The sequence below is a fragment of the Amphiprion ocellaris genome, chromosome 4 (assembly GCF_022539595.1).
Source record: "Amphiprion ocellaris isolate individual 3 ecotype Okinawa chromosome 4, ASM2253959v1, whole genome shotgun sequence".
Taxonomy (NCBI): domain Eukaryota; kingdom Metazoa; phylum Chordata; class Actinopteri; family Pomacentridae; genus Amphiprion; species Amphiprion ocellaris.
Window position 1 is genome coordinate 2,093,495 of NC_072769.1, and position 21,719 is coordinate 2,115,213.

At 41.4% G+C, this 21,719-nt stretch overlaps 1 protein-coding gene across 4 annotated transcripts in view; it reads right to left on the bottom strand.

Moving 5' to 3' along the window:
• The window catches only part of radil (Ras association and DIL domains), a 48,978-nt gene that overhangs the window by 14,589 nt on the left and 12,670 nt on the right, over positions 1-21,719 (bottom strand). For all 4 annotated transcript variants that reach the window (XM_055010084.1, XM_055010085.1, XM_055010087.1 and 1 more), the window contains 11 exons: positions 21,539-21,654; positions 21,270-21,452; positions 18,815-19,490; positions 15,906-16,036; positions 13,101-13,138; positions 12,705-12,856; positions 11,784-11,896; positions 11,459-11,575; positions 8,196-8,319; positions 1,303-1,475; positions 785-935 (listed from right to left, as the gene is read on the bottom strand). In XM_055010084.1, the coding sequence (XP_054866059.1) occupies positions 785-935; positions 1,303-1,475; positions 8,196-8,319; positions 11,459-11,575; positions 11,784-11,896; positions 12,705-12,856; positions 13,101-13,138; positions 15,906-16,036; positions 18,815-19,490; positions 21,270-21,452; positions 21,539-21,654 (1,974 nt within the window). The remainder of the gene's footprint in view (positions 1-784; positions 936-1,302; positions 1,476-8,195; positions 8,320-11,458; positions 11,576-11,783; positions 11,897-12,704; positions 12,857-13,100; positions 13,139-15,905; positions 16,037-18,814; positions 19,491-21,269; positions 21,453-21,538; positions 21,655-21,719) is intronic.

Sequence of the window (21,719 nt, forward strand, 5' to 3'; positions counted from 1 at the left end):
TCGTAAGATGAACAATTTGCTTGGTGTGACTGTTGATTTGAGTCGCAGATTGGAAGCCATCAGGGTGAGAATCGCTACAGCTGGGGTCTAAAATTGTTGAGAGCAGTAGGGGGAAGGTGAAATTACTCCTCTCCTGCCTAAACATGAAGATAACTGATTACATTCTGGAGCCCCTGGAACAATAACAAACTCCTCTGGAAGTTTCATGGCCAAGAGATAGCTCTCCTAAACCCCCCCCACTTTCCCAAGGACACTTGTTGACTTTTGGACCGGGCCAACTGAGGACGTCTCCATAGCAACCTTGCTGTGTTATCGCTCCCACCCTCGTGAACTGAGACACCGGAGGTCTGAGACGGAAGAAGATGGGCTACACGCATACACACACATTCGGATACCCCCATACCCCAGCCCCCCAACTATCCTTGTCTTATGTCATGCTTTGCCTGTTGCGGGGTTTTTTTTGTTTTAGGTTCCTTCTCAAATTGAATTTCCCAACATTGGAGGTTTCATTTGGTACAACGAGCCTTTTTTTTTTTTTTCTTTTACCCTCTGCAATCCCTACCCAGATCCCAACATGTCCTTTTTCTTTTTTTCCTCAAGAAAGGTGTGCGCAGCACTGCGCAGCAGCAGGAGCTGTCATTGGCAGGGCAGCTCAAATGAAATTTCGTTGTATATAAAAGTGTGCAATGACCAATAAAGATTGATTGATTGATACTCAGAACATGATTTTGTCTGACAACAAGAATGAATTCATGCAATCTCCCTGACAGATTCATGCATGTACCTGTTCTGTATATATATGCCTCGTCCTCACTGCTGGGTTGCCACACTGGGACGGAGCTTATCTCTGCTGTGAGCTGGTACTGAGTCAGAATCCTGTGGAGCTGCACCGGTTTCAGCGTTGGGTGTTCACTAGACAACGCTCGCCAACCTGCCTGCAGACAGAGAGGACCAAATTAATCACAAGTCCTGGGAGGTATTGTTTAAACACTGCTACAGTTTGAGGGCAGTCACAAGTTGTTATTGGCAGTCTGTCCATTGATAGCTGATCAAAGTAGCTTTGCCACATGAACAATGTTCCCTTTGATGTGTGGAAACCGGTTGAGGAAATTGATCGCAGCCAATTTAAGCTTTCCTGCTTCCCTCGACTGTTTAGGCTGCAGTCAAACTGATTATGTTAAGGTTTTTTTGTTTATTTTAATGTATTCCCACCTAATTAGTGCAAGCAAACAAAATGTAGTTCATCAAACAACAGAACAGAAACACCGACTAGAACTGTGTCACAGGTGAGTGTGGTATTACCTGTGTGAGCTGCTGAGGGGGCGTGGCCAATATGGACACAGTGCTGTTGAGTTTGGTGAAGAATTTGTCGACCAGATGTCCTAGCCCAGACCTGCCTGCCCACTCCATGACCATCCGCAAACACGCCTGGATCTGCAGCACCTTGGAGCGCTGGAACCAACCCCGGGATGGACCTGAAAGGAGAAGGGAGTGTTTCTGGGTTATTTCATCAGAAACACTGCAGCAGAGTTCAGGGCGAGTTCATGTGTGAGGGAATGGCAGAGTGAAATACAGACTGTGTGTTTCTGTGAATATACGTGTGTCTACGGCACGGCAGTACAGGCATTAATTTTTAATTAAGTTGTGATTGAAGTTGGTGAAACAATAGTAACAGCCACCAGCTGCCTGCTCCTCACTGAATACAAATGCGCTGCTGCAGAAGGGCTTAGCCGACTGTGTTTGTGTTTCACTTGCCAACAAACCGGCGCACAGCTTGTGTTCCTGCTTGTGTAATCCCTTCGTTCTTTTTGGCACATCAAAGAATTAAAAGGAACTTTTGTGGCAAGTTAAGCAAGTAATAACTCTAAATCTAGCATTTGTCGAAGCCGGCATCCTTCAGCTTGTCCCCCCATCCTTGCTCACTGCGGCGGCCCTTCCACTCGTCGTGGCCTAGCCCTTGCAGCTCCTGTTGCTGACAATGGCCGAGTATGGACCTGACGTTATCCATTTTCAGGGCTAGCTGATTCGACCAGCCTCCACTAGACACCAGCCCACTGGGATAGTGCCTGGTATGCCAGATGGCCCTGCCCAATAAGTCCCCAACGGTCGATTTGCAGTAGGATTGCAATCATGTTATCGTCAGCAGGCAGCTGATGTAGTGTTCACTTGTAGTCATAGTTACAGTGACGCCGTGCCATTATCTCGCAATGATACAGAAATCTTTAACAAATCCGTGGAGCCAGACTATGAGCCAAAGTCTAATCAGGTGGTCCTTGTGTCACTTCTGACCTTCACTGAAAATTTCATCCAAATCTGTTAGTCTGTTTTTGAGGAATGTTGCTAATGTTGCTTTTGAGTAGAGTGTTCCCTCGTATATCGTGAGGGTTACGTTCCAGACCCTCCCGTGATAGACGAAAATCCGTGAAGTAGCGACCATATTGTAACCCTTCAATATTGGTCGACTCATCCGTCTCTAGGGCTGTGGATCAGGCCAGGTACAATTATTTTGCGTTTTTATGCTCATGTCTTTTGCTGTCTTCCATGCTAAACATCCCCAGCATAACAGGACAGTTTTCTGCAGGCTTTATTCACTGCTCAGCACAACAAACCCGGACTGCTCTTACCGGCACAACATAAATAAACACAAAAAATAATAAACAAAATAAAGTAAATGCAAATGAACACAATCATACACAAATCCGACACTAGAATATTTATTTTATGTGACGATCAGCTACGTTTCTCTGTGAATCTGTCTGTCCTGTGCAACATTACTCAAAACGGACCAACGGATTTGGATGAAATTTTCAGGGAAGGTCAGAAATGACACAAGGACTAAATGATTAGATTTTGGCAGTGATGCGGCTTATAGTCCGGATCTACCGATTTGTTAAGGATTTTCCATTGCAAGATATAGCAGCCGGCACGGCGTCGCTGTAACCATGACAACAAGTGAACGCATCATCTCCCTGCTGATGATCATGTGATCCTACTACAAATCTGCCGTTGCTGACTTATCGGAATTGATACAAGGAACAATTGATTGATTGATTAAATTGTTTCTGAGTCCCATCACATGTGTCCCACTACATATTTAGTTCAGGCGATTCAGGCACACATGCATGACACACGCCTGTGTTCAGCACCAGGTCAGAGAATCAACATCCTTGGTGGAGTATTGAGCTCTCTGAGTGTTCTTCTTGTTAATGTATATGTTAAGGCTTTATAAATCCTCTCCACACACCTCACATCACCGCAGAGCAACACTATGCAGTGATCAGATGTCTGTGTGAGACGGACAGGCCAGATACTGAATGCTGCTATACCATATAGAATAGAATAGAATATATATAACATATGCGCTACACACAGGGGAGACGGAGGAGACTGATGCTACGATCTCTGAGCCAATCAGAGCCCAGCGCTGCACGCTGGCTATGACTGAACTGTTGTGCTGCAATGCACCATGGGAGTTCGGGGTGTTGGGGGTTTAAATGTCATTATTGTGGTTTATGTTAGTGTTCCAGTGTCATTAGTATTTATGCTTTATTGTGTTTTTGTGGTTTAGTCATCCTAGTTAGTTTGATTAAGTGGTATGTTGTCAGGACCTTGAGTGTGAAGTGTAGTGTGTTTGATGACTTCCTGCAACATTTATATTGTTGTCTGTGTCAAAATAAAAACATCTGGCATTTACATAGTGTGTAAGAGGCAGGTATATGTTTCCCAGTGTTAGTTTTCAGTGCAACTTGCCACAATAACAATTACAGAAAAGATATCTGTACTGCAAAATTCTGCGATATAGCGAAACATCCGCAGAACCAAACCCAATCCAAAAATCTGCGATACAGTGAGACCGCGAGAAGTGAACCGCGATATAGTGAGGGACCACTGTAATGTTGTGTGTCTGACAGACAGACAAACAAACAGACCAACAGACAATTGTACACCGATCGTCACATAACTCTGCCGTTCCTTGGCAGAGTAACTATGCGTAAACTTTTCTTTTGACAGAATGTCATGTTGCGTGCTTCACGTAGCTTTACAGTTGTTTTCATATTGATTGTGTGTAATTTGTTTTCTAAATCTATTAATGCTTAAATTTCTGAGTTTAAGAATCATTTAAAAAAAAACTGGAGATTCTCTTACTGGAGAACAGTGGTACTCCAATTTTTTTTTTCAGGTCCCCCTTCGGAGGACAAAAAGCTTCCGCTTATATAAGCGGAAAAGTCTCTGTGTGTGTGTGTGTGTGTGTGTGTGTGTGTGTGTGTGTGTACACACACAAACAGTTTTTATATTAAAATGTGAATATGCAGGGCTGTATTATTACATCTGATTTTGTTGTTTTTCCACAGTAAAGATCAGGGGTGTCAAACTCATTTGAGTGTCAAACTCAATTTGGGCCGCACCAGAAAAATTAGAGCATAATAACCTATAAACAGCAATTTCAACTTTTTCCCTTTGTTTTAGTTCAAAAACTTACATTCTGAAAATGATTACATTTAATAAATTATCTTTTTACAAAACATTATGATCACCCTGAAATTTCTGACGAAAAATAATTTCAACAATATTATGCCTCAGTTAATCATTTACATGTGCATTACAACAGATCACAGAGTGTCTATTAAGGCACAAAACATTCAGTCACAGCTATTTGGAACTGAACAATGTAGTATTTTAATTTATGAACAAAACAACTTGTCTAGATCTAGAAATTATTTAAAATTTAGTGTTTTACAAATTAACAGTTAATGTCATCTCTGTAATTGTTACTCTTTGCAAAGTCGTCCTGCGAGCAGAAACGGACCATCTGGCAGGCTGGTTTTGGCCCGGGGGCGGTATGTTTGATACCCCTGGTAAAAATAATCAGAGTACATGAGCCGAGGTGGTGATATTATCAAGTACACCGGTGTTCCAATTGCACATTAATGATACAGTGGGGATCGAAAGTTTGAGCACCCCAGGTAAAAATTTGTATAAATGTGCATAAAGAAGCCAAGGAAAGATGGAAAAATCTCCAAAAGGCATCAAATTACAGATGAGACATACTTATAATATGTAAAAAAAAAAAAAAGTTAGATTTTATTTCCATCATTTACACTTTCAAAATAACAGAAAATATAATAATGGCATCTGCAAAAGTTTGGGCACCCTGCAGAGTTTATAGCATCACCACCTTCTTTGGAAAGCTGAGACCTGACAGTGTCATGGATTGTTCACAGTCATCGTCTGGAAAGACCAGGTGATGTCAATCTCAAAGGTTTTAAATGCCCAGATTCATCTGACCTTGCCCCAACAATCAGCACCATGGGTTCTTCTAAGCAGTTGTCTAGAACACTGAAACTGAAAATAGTTGACGCTCACAAAGCAGGAGAAGGCTATAAGAAGATAGAAAAGCGTTTTCAGATGCCAATATCCTCTGTTCGGAATGTAATTAAGAAATGGCAGTCATCAGGAACAGTGGAAGTTAAAGCAAGATCTGGAAGACCAAGAAAAATATCAGACAGAACAGTTCACAGGATTGTGAGAAAAGCAAGTCAAAACCCACGTTTGACTGCATGATCCCTCCAGTAAGATCTGGCAGACACTGGAGTTGTGGTACACTATTCCACTATAAAGAGATACTTGTACAAATATGGTCTTCATGGAAGAGTCATCAGAAGAAAACCTCTTCTACGTCCTCACCACAAAAATCAGCGTTTGAAGTTTGCAAATGAACATATAGATAAGCCTGATGCATTTTGGAAACAAGTTCTGTGGACCGATGAGGTTAAAATAGAACTTTTTGGCCAGAATGAGCAAAGGTACGTTTGGAGAAGAAAGGGCACAGAATTTAATGAATAGAACCTCTGTCCAACTGTTAAGCATGGGGGTGGATCAATCATGCTTTGGGGTTGTATTGCAGCCAGTGGCACAGGGAACATTTCACGAGTAGAAGGAAAAATGGATTCAATAAAATTTCAGCAAATTTTGGATGCTAACTTGATGCCATCTGTGAAAAAGCTGAAGTTAAAGAGAGGATGGCTTCTACAAATGGATAATGATCCTAAACACACCTCAAAATCCACGGTGGATTACATCAAGAGGCGTAAACTGAAGGTTTTGCCATGGCCTTCACAATCTCCAGACCTCAACATAATTGAAAATCTATAGATAGACCTTAAAAGAGCAGTGCGTGACAGACAGCCCAGAAATCTCAAAGAACTGGAAGACTTTTGTAAGGAAGAATGGGTGAGGATACCTCAAACAAGAGTTGAAAGACTCTCAGCTGGCTACAAAAAGCATTTACAAGCTGTGATACTTGCCAAAGGGGGCAGTACAAGGTATTAACTCTGCAGGGTGCCCAAACTTTTGCAGATGCCATTATTGTGTTTTCTGTTATTTTGAAAGTGTAAATGATGGAAATAAAATCTAACTTTTTTTGACATATTCAAAGACTGTCTCATCTGTAATTTGATGCCTTTTGGAGATTTTTCCATCTTTCCTTGGCTTCTTTATGCACATTAATACAAATTTTTACCTGGGGTGCCCAAACTTTTGATCCCCACTGTACTTCCACAACGACCAGCGCAGTTTGTGTGCCTCAAAAAAGAAATACTGACGTTAAAACAATAGTTCAGCTAATTAGTTAGACCGCCCTCTTCCTCGCAGGTGCTTGTGCCGACACAGCAACAGAGTGTAAACTGGCTGGATTTTTTAATTAAAATCAAATAACTGTAAAACAGTTCTTGCATTCTGAGTTTTCAGAACTCGGTGTCAAGTGAATGAAGCCAAAATCAGCAGAAGTCTAGAGTGGCTTAACCATGTGTCTCTTTGTTTTTACTCTGACTATGTTAGGTTTGTAACTTTTTATTTCCAGTGTATTGCACGTTCTTCATTTTCACTCAGTTTGTACTGATTTGAACCTTCTGCGTTAGGAAACAGCTTTATTTAAAATTGTGCAGGATTTGCCCCTAAATAAGTCAAGTTAGTGATAGTCTTTGTTAATGCTAGCTAATAGCGTACAACCATTAAGGTCTGGATGCCAAAAGAATCAGTTTCTTCATGTGCCGCACAGAATGTGACATTTGTGAGCATAGCAACAGATTATAACCTAGAATTCTGATCAATTAACAGCAGCTGCAGGTTTAGTTTAAAACACCCCAGACGCTTTTGACTTCCAACCTTAAGCTCAACATGTTTCTGACACGAAGCTTGAGGCAGACAATAAACTGGCAGCATTATCGACAGACTGCACACACACAGAACCCTTCAAATATTCCACCATATGTTTTGAATGCACCCCTCTAATAGGCTTATGTCTGGGCATATAGTAATCTATGTGTGAGGCATCGCAAACAGACGAGACATCACTTAACCTCCCGGCGAAGGTGTCATAATGCGTTGTAGCAGCTGTTTACAATCATGTTTGAACAGAGGAAAGCCAGTGCGCTCCCTCCGTCAAACTGTTGGAGGGAACACAAACGAGAAGCTCCACTCCATAGCATTGTATTTCTTAGTCTTGATTTTCTTCCTCTCCCGAGCTGCATCACGAGGCCCAACAGCGATGCAAACGTCAGCGTTACCTGCCACAAACTCACTTCGCCGTTACCATGGACACCACCGGCGCAGAACTATCAATGAGCGAGAGAGAGGAAGCCAGACGGAGGGGGAGGGGGAGGGGGAGGGGGAGGGAGGGAGGGAGGTGGGGATGAGATGGGGGACGGTGTCGTCCCTGCATGGATATGAAGGTATTTCTCCTTCTTCCATCGCCACACGTGTGATCTCTCCTGTCTCCACCAGCTAATGAAGACATATGGCGTGTTTCTGAGTGCGTGTGCGCGTGCGTGCAGCTACAGCTGCCGGCCAACGACTATTTTCTGTATTTAGACGAGCTAATAGACTAATTAGCAAGGTCATCACAACTACTGCAGCCCTTTTACCCTTCACTCTGCCCCTCTCTTACTCCTCCCTCCCCTCCTCTCTCGCTGTCTCACCCTCGGATGGCCACATGGAAAGAAGGGAGGGAAGACGAAGGAAGAGGAGGGGGAGAAACAGAATGCAGATAGGAGAAGGGCATTGAGGACAAATCTGGGTTAGTCACTGTCAAAATGCTGACAAGGACACAAGGACACACACACTCTAACGACTGTGCAACTCCCGGAGGGACGCCCCATGGAAGGAAGAGTGTGAGCATCCACGATTTTTTGCGCTACCTTTGTCCATCAGCTGGTTAAACAGCGACACGTTGGAGAAGAAGAAGAGGTACGCAAACATCTGAGCCTGGATCTCGGGGTGGACCTGGTAACTGTGGAGAAGCTCCTGAGCGTTCTGAAACACCTACAGACACACAAACACACATATGTACATATCGATGTGCACGGAAACACTGTTGTTATGAAGAGAAAAAATCGACAAAAAGATGTGCAGGGCTGTGAAAAGGTATTTGTCCCCCTACAGAAATCTACACTTAAATGTTCCAGATCATCAAACTAATATTTATATTTATTGAATATTAGACAGAGATAACCCACAAAACACAAAATGTAGTTTTTAAATGATGATTTATTGAAGATTCACTGAAAACCTGTATCACTCGTGTAAAAGTTATTGCTCCCTGAACCTAATAACTGGTTGGTTCCTTGGCAGCAACAACTGCAGTTAAATGTTTGTTCCAGCTTGTGATCAGTCTTTTACATCACGGAGGAGAAATTCTGGTCCATTCTTCTCTGCAGAATAGTTTGAATTCAGTCACAGATGGCTTTCGAGCATGAACCGTCCTTTCAAGGTCTTATCACATAATTTCAGTTGGATTCAAGTCCAGACTTTGACTCAGCCACTCCAGAACCTTCATGTAGTTCTTTGTGAGCCACTCAGAGGTGGACTTGTTTGTGTGCTTTGGGTTTTTGTCTTGCTGTGTAACCCATTTGTATTGAGCTTTTGGTCATGAGCTGATGGTGGATGTTCTCCAGGAGATCTTTGGAGTTGTAAACTTTATTGATGTTGAGCAGTAGCCTGGTTCCTGTCTCAATTTACCTCTTGCTGGATGCAAACTGAAACAAGATTTTTTATTTTTTTTTTGGAAAGCCATATTTTAAAAACTGTTTATTTTAGATCCAAACTCATTATTCGCAGGGATACCCCACATCCTGAAGTTCAGATTCAGATTCCTTTATTGTCATTGCATAATACAACAAAATTCAAAACACTAGTAAAACAGGTCTAAAAAAAATCTAGTTTTATTGAGTCCATTTAGTTTAGCAATGGCTCTGGGATAAAAACTGGTTAATGCACGAGAGGCTCTAGTTTTAATTTGTCTGTATGCCAGAATGGGACGAGTCCTGAATGATGTTGGCTGCCTTCTGGAGGCAGCAGGATGTATAGATATCCTTAAGAGTGGGCAGGGGTGAGTTTATTATTTTCTGTACAGCTTTTTGTCAGCTGACCAACTGCTGCCATACCACACCAGGGACTTTCAACAGTACAGTGATGAGAGGACAGTAATAGGCGTTGAGCTAGGCTGATTTTTCTGAGGGATCTTAAGAAATAAAGCTGTTGCTTTTGAGTCCATGTTAAATCATCTGATAGATGTATGCCAAAAAACGTAAAGTTTGTCACCTTCTCCACCGCTTCCCCATTCACCTCCAGAGGCTGATGTTCATTTTGATTGCTCCTGAAGTCAATTATCATCTTTTTTGTTTTCTTTGTGTTCAGGACCAGGTTGTTCTCTTTACACCAGTAGGTTAACCTCTGAACTTCCTCCCTGTACTCTGTGTCATCCTCCCTGCTGATCAGCCCCACCACCGTTGTGTCATCTGCAAATTTGATGATGACATTTCTATTGTGGAACTGTGTGCAGTCTTGTGGGTAGAGGAAGGACTTCAGAACGCAGCCCTGCGGGGATCCTGTGCTGAGGGTCAGTGTACAATCATATGTATATGTTTTATTTTTAGACATTACTGTCATGCTTCCACTGTAACGACATCTCAAGTAAAAACTGGCTCAACTTATCCCACTCTCCCCTAGAGCAGATTCATTTTAGATTCTGATTTTCAATTCTGAACCAGAGAATTGGTGCAATATGTCGAATATTGCTAGTTGACAGGTTTGGCTTCTTAATTTTGTTACATATGAAACCCTGGAAGCTTGAATCAGTGCTTTTAGACTGTCATCAGTACACTGAAACTCTTATGATTTGTATTTCAGCATATCAAAAAACACACTGAGGACACATTAACAAAGGAAAAACTTTGGCTTTCACTGGAGTGGGTCTTTAAGACATGGACGTACAAACATCACAACAAAACTGAAAATTTCTACAAACAGAAAAGGTGTCTAGCAGTTACAATTTGAAATGAAAAATGTTCTGCATATTCAGAGATTCTGGGTTTTTCAGAGAATACAAGTAGCTGAACTTGTAAGAATTCTATTTACTGAGCTAAACTTTACACTGAATTAAGAACAGCAACATTAGACATTCATGATAAGTTGTCTTAAAACTAGGGCTGGAACTTCAACACATTAATTACAATTAATAAATTCCAGAAAAAAACGCATTTAATCGCACCTTTCTCAGTTCCTGATTTTCTGGCACACCGGTAACACTGATGTACACTCCAGTCTGGTAGGTGGCAGTAATGCACTAAAGTGTGTTTGCCATCCGTGAAGAAGCTACACAATCAGCAGAGAAACGTCGGACCAACATGGCGGCTCAGTCTCAAACTTTCTCTTTTAATACGAAAACTCTTCAGCAAAAAAACATTTCTGAAAGCATTTGAGACGAGAAATAATATCTTTCCTCATTTTACTTCAACGACAGCTAGTTTAGACGTTTGACGAAGGTTTCGCGATGCATCAGACCTCTGTTCCTGTGCTGTATTTGCATAAATGAAACTACTTTATGTAAATGAGCTCTGGAGTGACGCACCACATGTTAGCTACGACAGTCCTGGTACCGGCAAACGGTGTGGCCATCCTATAGTAGGCCACTTTTCAAGACAGTGAAAGTGCTTGAGTTTACAAAAAGTCTTAAAATGTTGAAAATAATCGCTATAGTTGCACTTTGAGTTTGCAACTGCAAATACAGATTAGACACAGATATCTGTGAAAGTAGTAGACAGATGAAAAATGAACTGATAAATATAAACGAAACAAACCTTTTTGTTGCTTAAGTTCATATATGTCTATTCATCGATTCAGTCGTCAACCAACATTTTTTTGAACTGAAAAACTTTGCTTACTGTGTCAAATATTGGTATTTGACAAAAATGCGAAAAATGACAAATAATTACAAAGCCTCTAATTAATTAGATTTTTTTTTTAAATTGCATCCCACCACTACTGAAAACATGTCTGGTGAATTGTAAAGTGTAATTTTAAAACAAGCTATATGTAAAAACATTACTCATCACAGTCCCTGACACTTAATGAGGATCCAGATAACCTGAACTGCTTAAAAGTCTACAGCACATTTGCTTACCTGCAGCACCCGGCGCACTGGCTCAGGAAACCCGACACCTCCTTTCCAGCACGGCTCAGAGCTGTCGACCGGGAATGGATTACAGTCCAACAAACCTGGCAACACCACATAAAGAGCCTGGAGACAGACACACACACACACACACACACACACACACAACAGGAATGCATCTGGAATTACACAATAACTTCACATAGTCATGCTCTCCTCTCACGCTGTGTATGTGCACATACGGTGGGCTATTATTCATCCGGCTCGCTCTTAAACAACAAGATTAAAATCGTCTCGCTCATTAGAAGGACGGACGGCGCCGTTGACTGATTACCTTGGTGATATAGTAGACACACTGTTGGAACGTGTACATGATCACTTCCTCCAAGATAGTCATGGCCTCCTCATTGGCTGATATGGTCGCCGATAGCAACGACTCCTTTGACCCTAGATGACAGAAAAAATAGGGTTAGTAGCTGTGTTGATATCTACAGTATGTCAGCAGAGTGTGTGTGTGTGTGTGTGTGTGTGTCGGTGTGTATATTAGTTTGTGTGTGTGTGCACGTGTCTGCTTTTTTGGTAATCTTTGCCTGTTTTTGCAGTAGTTTCACATTTACTGTGGTCCCTTGGTGTCTTTTTGTTGTGATTTTGTCTATTTTTTAGGGCTGGCCCGAATAGCAGTTTCTGGGCTCCAGATATTCGGCTCCGATTAACGACGAATATCCAAATATTGGGTTTGGCCCGTAACGTCCGACGCAGCGGGCAAACGGAGGAAGGAGTCGCATTTTCGGCTTGGTTTGTAAGGTCCGATGGTGGGTGGGGATTTTGTTTAGATTTGGTGTCTTTTTGTTGTGAGTTTGTCTCTTTTTGTTGTGATTACCATTTTTTTGTTGTGCATTTGTGTCTTCTTGTTGAGATTTTATGTTTTTGGAGATGATTTTGCCTCTTTTTGTTGTGGTTTTACATCTCTTTGTGGTGACTTTGTGTCTTTTAGCAGTTTGTGTGTGCGTGTTTTCCATCTTTTTTATGATTTTGCATCTTTTTGTTGTAATTTTCCATCCCTGTGTTGACTTGTACCTTTTAGCAATTTGTGCGTGTGTCTTTTTGTAGTAGTTTTACATCTTTTGTGGTAATTTTGCCTATTTTTGTTGTGCTTTTCCATCTTTCTGTGGTAACTTTGCATCTCTTTATGGTGATTTTGTGTCTGTTAGCAATTTGTGTGTTTGTGTGCGAGTGCCTGTGTGTGTCTGCGCACCTTGCAGTGTCTCTATGCTGTGTGTGTACGCTGGTGCTCTCTGTTGTATGAAGTAAAGGATCTCTATGGAGTTGGACATCCAGAAGAAGATGGTCTGCAGGTCTGGAACCAAGTCTGAGATGCTGAGCAGGGACAGGGAGGCCGGGTCCTGACTACATGGACACGCACACGCACACGCACACACGGACACACACACACACACACACACACGGACACACACACACACACACACACACACACACACACACACACACACACACACACACACACACAGAGTGATGGGATAAACACAGTTTAGCACACACTAACACACTGACCACACCAACATACAAACTCAAACATGGCACATTGGCACACATGCTTTCTGTCAAACACAAGATGGAAAGCGATACTCACTGCTGAGCTTGCTTCTGAGCCAGCTCCTTTGTCTTCTCCTGCAAGGTACACACACACACACACACACACACACACAGCAATTAAGTGCTCATTAAACTTTTAGGATGTGCGTCGGAGAACCACACTTCATGACGTTATTGCTAACCTGCAGTAAGAAACACCGCTATCATATTTACGAAACACAGCAGGCTGACAGTGACGCATGTTGATAATCACCTTGTGCTCTAGTGGCCTGATATAAGTTGACCCCTTTTAATAAAAACAACCTCACGTTCCTGTTTAGCAGCAGCAACACCTTGAATAAAGGTATTAAAGTAGGAATGGCAGACTATATTCAGTGTTTTCTTTCAGGAATTGGCCACGTACCCTGAAACAACTCCAAGTAGTATCCACTTTATACACTTTCTATAAAACATAAACCTTCAGGAGAAAGTTTTTGCTCAAGAGCATGTGCAAAAGATGACCTCAGATACAATTAGTAAAAAAAACAAAAACATTACATTACATTCCCATGCACCATGCATTTACACTTAGACCTACAATCAGGTGCATACATATTTGTACCTTTTACCTGCTCCTTGTAAATGAAATAATGAAGGAATAACATACCTGGCCACGGAACAGCTGAGCAGCCAACTGTCCATTTACTTTTGGTCCCTTAAAAGCTATTTACTGTTTGAGTCATTTTGTAAGAACCTATTAGTGACTATAGAGCTAATACACTCTAATATCATCACTGCAATATTTAACAATGTAATCACATCACAGATTTCATGTAGGCTCACCTTAACTTTTCAATATCCAACAGGAAACTCTCATATTTAACGTCTTTTAGCAACATCTTATGATACAGAACGCCAAGTGGTTCCATTATTCACATCATTACATCTGAAATCAGTAGATACAGTTTTCATTTAGTAAGTTCCTGAGTTTGATTTGCCAGTTTTATCAGAGTTCGGTATCACATCTCACTTTCTAAATAATGACAGAAACATGCAACGTCAAATATTGAAAACATGCACCTAAAAATGGAAAGTTTGTCAGATTTGTCGGGTTGTTGAGTCATTCTTTAATCAGATATTCAGATTATTTTTGAAGGTTAACATCTTAATGTGGTACATTTGGTTGTGGATTTAAATAAATGCCAAAACATCAGACAGCAACATCATGCTGCCAATATTTTTACATTAACTTTTACATTTTGTATTTAGTTCCTTTTACTTAACATAGAGTGCTGCAGTGATTTATGATGTCTTCTATGTTTGCGTATTTCTCACATGTAAATGTCCAAACCAATATATAGATGCATTTAATATTAGACAGAGATAACCCACAGAACACAAAAATGCTGTTTTTAAATGATGATTCAATAAAACCTATATCATCCCTGTGGAAAAGTAATTGCCCCCTCTGAACCTAATAACTGGTTTGTCCCATGGCAGCAACAACTGCAGTTAAATGTTTCTTCTAGTCATTAGTATTGGCTTTAGGTCCTGAACAGATGGTGGATATTCTCCAGGAGGATTTTCTGATAGAGAGTAGAATTCATGGCGCCATCAGTGATGACAAGTCATCCAGGTCCTCAAACCCTCACACTACTACTACTATCATGTTTAAATGCCGGTATCATGTTCTTCTTGTTGAATGCAGTATTAGTTTTACACCAGATGTAACGGACCCATGTCTCCCAAAAACTTCCACATCAGTTCCTCATCAGTCCACAGGATGTTATCCCAAAAGTCTTGGAGCTCATCCAGATATTTATTCATAAATACCAGATGAACCTTTATGTTCTTCTTGGTCAGTAGTGGTTTGATCCTTGCAACTCTCCCATGAATCCATTTTCTCCCAGAGTCTTCCTTATTGTGGAATCATGTAGACGGACCTTAACTGAGGCCAGTGAGGTCTGCAGATCTTTAGATGTTTGTCTGGGTTCTTTTGTGATCTCCTGGATTAGATTTTAATGCTCTTGGAGAAATGTTGGTCATTGGTCCACTCCTGGGAAGGTTCACCACTGTTCCATGTTTCTTCATTTGTGGATAATGTCTCTCACTGTGGTTCTCTGGAGTCCCAGAGCCTCAGCAATGGCTTTGTAACTCTCCAGACTGCTAAATGTCAATGACTTTGTTTCTCATCTGTTCTTGAATCTCTTTAGAACGTGAGACCCTTCAGCTACTTCACAATGCCAGATAGGTTTGTCTGGCATTGGTGATGTATAGATTCTACAAGCCTGGCAGGAATCATATGTGGGTGTGGATTGTGAAACTGAACCTAACTGCTGAATGAATTTGGTCTTTTGGTAGATTGGTAGCTAAGAGGGGAATCAATTTTTCACATAGGATAAGATGAGCTGGACAGTATTTTTCCTTCAATAAATGAAATCAACATTTAAAATTTGCATTTTGTGTTTTCTTGGGTTATCTTTGTCTTCATTAAAATTAGTTTGATGATCTGGAACATTTAGGTGTGACAAATATGCAAAAACAGAAAATCGCTAAGGGGGGACAAATACTTTTTCACAGCACTGTATGCAATTTGCCCATGGGTAACAAATGTTGGAATAAAACCGCAAACAATGTCTTTACTTTGTATGAATCCCTGTACTTTTATGATGGTTACAGAAGTTGCTATGACAACAGTTCACGGTATAGTTAGACCAGAAAGTGGTGTAACGGAGAACAAAACATGTGATCTGCCACCATGTTTAACTATTCACCCGACCTGACATGGTGGGCTTTCCCTCCACATTAGGTCATCTTAAGCAGACACACTGAGACGCAGAACATTACTGAAGGTGACACTGACCCAAGCGATGGTCTGGATCCGTCGGACGATCTTGAGCAGGAGTTTTCCAAAACTCCCCGGTGGGAAGGTCGAGGCGGAGTGTTGTATACACATGCACAGCAGGTAGGCAGGCGTCAGCTTGTGGTCATCTCCTGGGCAAAAAACACAGGATTAAGTGATCTTTATGAAAAAAAAAGCACTCTCCTATTTATTTCTGTAGACCTGCAGCTCACAGCAACTGAAAATTCACAGGTTTCACTGAACCAATTTTCTGGACACTGATTCAGCAAAGAGATGTTATTGTGGAATTTTTAAAGTGTTACATTTATGATCGATACCATAAAGGACAAGGGTGGAAAACTGATGACTTGGAACTATTACTGACAGGAGGAAGATGCAGGTAAAAGCTCTTGTCACCATTTTCTCATCTTTCTCTTATTTTTTTTAACTACATCCTACTGTACTGAATTGCAATTTTTGCATTCTGACCATGAAAAAGACATTTCAGAATGATGCTGTCTGGGTAAATAACAGCTAAATACTAGAAGAAGTGAGTGTATTAAGGCTAAAACTAACAATTATTTTCATTATGATTATTTTCTAAATTATTTGATTCGCTGAGTGGTCTATAAAATTCCACAAAATTGTTAAAAATAATGCTGTGTGTTTATCAAACCTCAGGACAATATCCTTAAATACAAAGATATTCTGTTTATTGTCAAAGAGGAGAATATTAAAATCTTAGAAGCTCATAAGAAAATCTTAACTTATTTTTCTGAATAAAATACTCAATGTAATGATCAAAATACTTGTAGATAAATATAACAGTTGTTGCAGCTCCACATTTTTGCAAGGTACAACAATCTTAGAAAGGGGATTTAAGCGACTTTGAACGTGGCATGGTTGTTGGTGCCAGAGGGTCTGGTCTGAGTGTTTCAGAAACTGCTGATCTACTGGGATTTTCACACACGGCCATCTCTAGGGTTTACAGAGAACGTTTCGAAAAAGAGTAAATATCCAGTGAGCGGCAGGTGTGTGGACAAAAAAGCCTTGTTGATGTGAGACGTCAGAGGAGAGCGGGCAGATTGGTTGGAGATGACAGAAAGGAAACTCAAACAACCACTGATTACAACCAAGGAATGCAGAATACCATCTCTGAACACACAACACGGCCAGCCTCAAAGAAGCTGGGCAGCAGAAGACCACACCAGGTGCCACTCAGCTAAGAACAGGAAACTGAGGCTACAACTGCACAGGCTCACCAAAATTGGACAATAGAAGATTGGAAAAATGTTGCCTGGTCTGATGCGTTTCCATTTCAGCTGCAACATTCACATGTTCAGAATTTGGTGTGAACAACATGAAAGCATGGATCCATCCTGCCTTGTAGACCAGCCGGAACCGTACGGTCATATGTGGTGGTATAATGGTGTGGGGGATATTTTCTTGGCACACTTTGGGCCCCTAGGTACCACCTGAGCATGGTTTAAAGGCCATGCTCAATTATAAAGACAGTCGTGAGACAGGTTAGTTTTACCCTACTGATGATGTGTTGTTGCAATAGTGATTCTGCTGACAGTTTGATCAATATTTGTGTAATAACTCTGTCATTGAAATAGTAAATGCTCTTTTAAGATGCATTTTAAATGGAATTTTTTGCACAAAGTTATGTTTTTAATGTTGAATACAGTTCTTTAAATTGTTCCCCTTATGGATATTGTCTGGTTAACAACAATACTGTGTATTGTTCAAATCATCTCAAACTGGTTTCTTGAAAATGACAATGAGTTCACTGTACTCCAGTGGCTTCTACAGTCAGCAGATCTCAATCCAACAGAACGTTTGGGATGTGGTGGAATGGGAGCTTGGCATCATGGATGTGCAGCCGACAAATCTGCAGCAACTGTGTGATGTTATCATGTCATTATGGACCAAAATCTCTGAGGAATGTTCCCAGCACCTTGTTGAAAGCATGTTGCCGAGAATTAAGTCAGTTCTGAAAGCAAAAGGGTCTAACCTTTTATTAGCAATGTGTACCTAATAAAGTGGCTGTTGAGTGTATATCACCATCACATTCACTAACTCTGTGTTTGTTCTCTTTGATCTGGAGCTACACATCTCTGATCTGCAGTTTCTGTTCTCACTGACCTCCCAAATATTCATTGTTCTATTTGAGCCTGGTTCTGTGGGAGATTTCATTTTTGTTCTCCCTGTTAAAGGTGTTTTTTTTAGTTCCTTCCCACCATTGCTGACTGTTTGCTCAAAGCTTCTGTTTATAATTTGTAAGGTCTTTACCTCATTATGTGAAGCTGCTATAAGATGACATATGTTGTGAAAAGCCACTTACAGGGATCAGGCATAACATTATGACCACCTGCCTAATATTGTGTTGGTCCCACTTATGTGGTGAAAAATGTTCTGAACCATTGGGTCTGGACCAGAAGACCTCTTAGGGTGTCCTATGGGGTCTGCCACCAGGATGTTGACAGTGGATCCTTTGGGTGCTCTAGGTTGTGCAGTGAGGCCTCTGTTAATTAAACTTGTTCCACTGCATCCTGTTGATGTTTGATCAGAATGGGGTCTAGGAAGTTTGGAGGTCAAAAGAACATCTTGGCCTATTGTTATGTTCCTCAAGATGTTTCTGATTGGTTGATGGTTTTGCGATGTGGGGTGCATTTTCCTGCAATGGTAGGCCAGTGACATTCAGGCTTTCCATTTGCATGAAGGAGCGTGCTTGTTCTGGGACAACGTTTATTTGGGTGTCTAAATCTCATCAACAAAGGCGCCAAAATTCAAGGTTTTCCAGCAGAACAAAACATAGAACCAATATGATCAATGTTATTCACTTCACCTGTCAGTGGTCATAATGTTGTGGCTGATCGGTGTATAAATACAACTAAATTGAGTCCTGTTTAAATCAGTGCACAAACCTCCAGGTTCTATGAGAGACACAATCCTGTTCAACAGCTGGTCTTCGTGTGCCTGGTCAAACTCCAGCTGCAGCCTCCTTTTATGACCTCTACCTCCTCCATCACCTCCAGACAGCGTTGGCGGCCCTCCTGACATCGTCCCTACGCTGCGAGGCTTCACCAGGTGAGGTTTGAAGGTGCGTCTGACCGCCGGGGCGCTCAGCACCTGCGTTGTTCTGTCCTTCAGCACAGATCCGCACATCTTACAGGTCCGAGCTCCGCCATCGGCCTCCTCCAGCCCGGAATCGTACAACTGCCCCAGCGTGCGAAGACGTGCCAGGGTTTGGGCCGGCAGAGGCTTAGCACCCGTGGGGTCCTTGTACAGGAAAATGTAATGAGCTCCGAAGGAGAGGAGGTCGCCGTGTCGCAGAGTGGTGGAGCGCTCACAGCGGGAAAAATTGACGAGGACCGTGGCGTTGAGCACGGGCTCCACAGCCACGCAGGATCGCTGACTCTCTTGCAGCTCCTCTCCCTTGGTGATGCTGTTGACGGCGTGGCGACGGGCAGTCGGGACGCGACGCAACCGGCAGTGGAGAGGCAGGATGTCCGGAGAGAAGAGGCAGATGTTGGGCCGAGCTGAGGGAGTCTCCTGACCGACTGTGTGCTGCTCTCTGTTCAGCAGGTAAACCAGGCAGTCCTACAACACAAACATGCAGGATCTAAAAGTAAATATGCTGTTTTTGCTTTGTTTGAGCTCAAGATCACATATTTTGAACCAGACACAGCCATATTCCAATGGCAAAACTATAACACATAAAAAAAAACACTAAATCTAAAGAAAGTGAATCAGTAATGTCAAATATTTGTTGGTTTTACTGACTGTTTTACACCAATAATAACATGAAATTACATTTTCAACTTATTGCTGTAATTTCACAAGGTCAAGGGTTAAGGTCAAGAGATTAATTAAAAAAACAAAGAACACTGTCAAATGAAATTGTTTTTGTTGTGGACAGATGTAACCTAATTTTAAGTCTGAAAGAATGAAATGTGATTCACCTTTAAGGGACATACACTAAAAAACAGTTAGTTGAGGTAAACATGTAGGATCTAGAGGTAAATATGCCATTTTTTGCTTTGTTTGAGCTCAAGATCACATATTTTGTACCAGACACAGCCATTACAATGACAAATGCAAAACTATAAAACATAAAAAATACTAAATCTAACAAAAATGAATCGGTAATGTCAAATAGTTGTTGGTTTTGGCTTTTCAAATCTGATTATTTGCTGTTTTTTTCTCTCAGTTATTTCATAAACTGTTTTACACCAACAATAACATGAAATTCCTCTTTTCCACTATTTTCTGTAATTGTACTTGGTCAAGAATGAACAGATTAATAAATAAATATTTCTGAGCTAAATAGCTTTAGTTGCAGAAGATGAAGTTATGTTTAAGGTACTCATAAGTCTCAAGAGCTCATGTAAAGCCAAGAATGACTGACCTCGTAGGGAGATAAACTGGAAAAAGGTTTGTTTGCAGGAACTAGAAGTAAAGATGCTGTTTCTGCCTTATTTGAACTCAAGATTGCATATTTTGTTGTAGATACAGTCATTACAATGGCAAATGCACAAACTAACTAACATTAACTGTTTTATACCAGTGACCAATGACCACATGTAGTTACTATTTTCCACTTCTGTCTGTGAATTTATGAGGTAAACAGTGAATAGATTAATAAAAAAGATTGAAAAAAAAAAAACACTTGAATGAAATTGTTTTAGTTGCGGAGGGAAGATGCAACCTACTTTTGAGGTTTTCAGAAGTCAACAGAGTTCATAAAAAGCCAGAGTGAATCACCTTGTAGGGACATAAACTAGAAACAGACCTGTCCTAACCATCTTATCTTTGATTTGTCGGTAAAAGAAATAACGTTATCCTAGAAACAGACCTGTTAATTCAGGTTAAAAAGCAGGAGCTGGACACACATTGATCATTTTTGCTCAATTTAATCAATTCTACTGAGCTTGTAGAGGCTAAGCCAATGCTTGAAGCCCCTGAGGTGCTTCACCAGGATTTAAAGAGTTGATACGCCGACAAACTTCACCGCATGTGATGAAGAGAGCTGATAACAACACTCACAGTTCCAATAATCTGTGTTTATTTACTCCAAACAATTGTAGTCCAACAGTTTTTATCTAAAACAAACAATTCATATTACTGGCTTTTTTGGCGGCTTCTTCGGCGGTCAAAAATGTTTTTCCTTCCCAGCGGAACACCTGCCCGGACAAAGATTGGTTGCTATTTATAATATAACAGCTCATTGGCTCCTACAGAGCTCAAGATAGTTTTTTTCAAGGCAACGTCATCACATCGGCAAATACAAAATTGTAAAATGAAACAAATAAAAAATCTAATGGGAATGAATTATTATTTTAATCTCGTCCAACGCGTGAACCTTGTCGCTGTCCTCACCTGTCGATTGAAGCCCTGTAGCAGCAGAAGATGGGGGGACTGGTACAGAGAGTGCCTCACCCCTCCTCCCCCCTGACTCCCCTCCTCCTTCCTCCGGCCGCTGCTTGCCATCTCACGTTCTCGGCCCCTGAAAGGTCCCGGCAGCGTGGAGTAATAACGCTTGGGCTCCTCTCCCACCCCAAGCTGCATGCACACCCACAGAAAAAACACGTTTAAGATTTAGGCCACTTCGGTGAACACGAACAGTAAAACTGCAACAGGACGCCCACCTGATTGAGGCTGGTCTCACTGAGGCTGCGACTGAAGGATGAGTTGCTGGAACGGGGCAGAGTCAGAGTCCCCTTTGCTCTGTTCCTCTGGAGCTTACGAGCCTGGGCATTAATATCTACGAGGAGGAACAGCGAGTAAGGAAGCGAGGAGCGAGAATAAGAAACAGAAGCAAAACAAAAA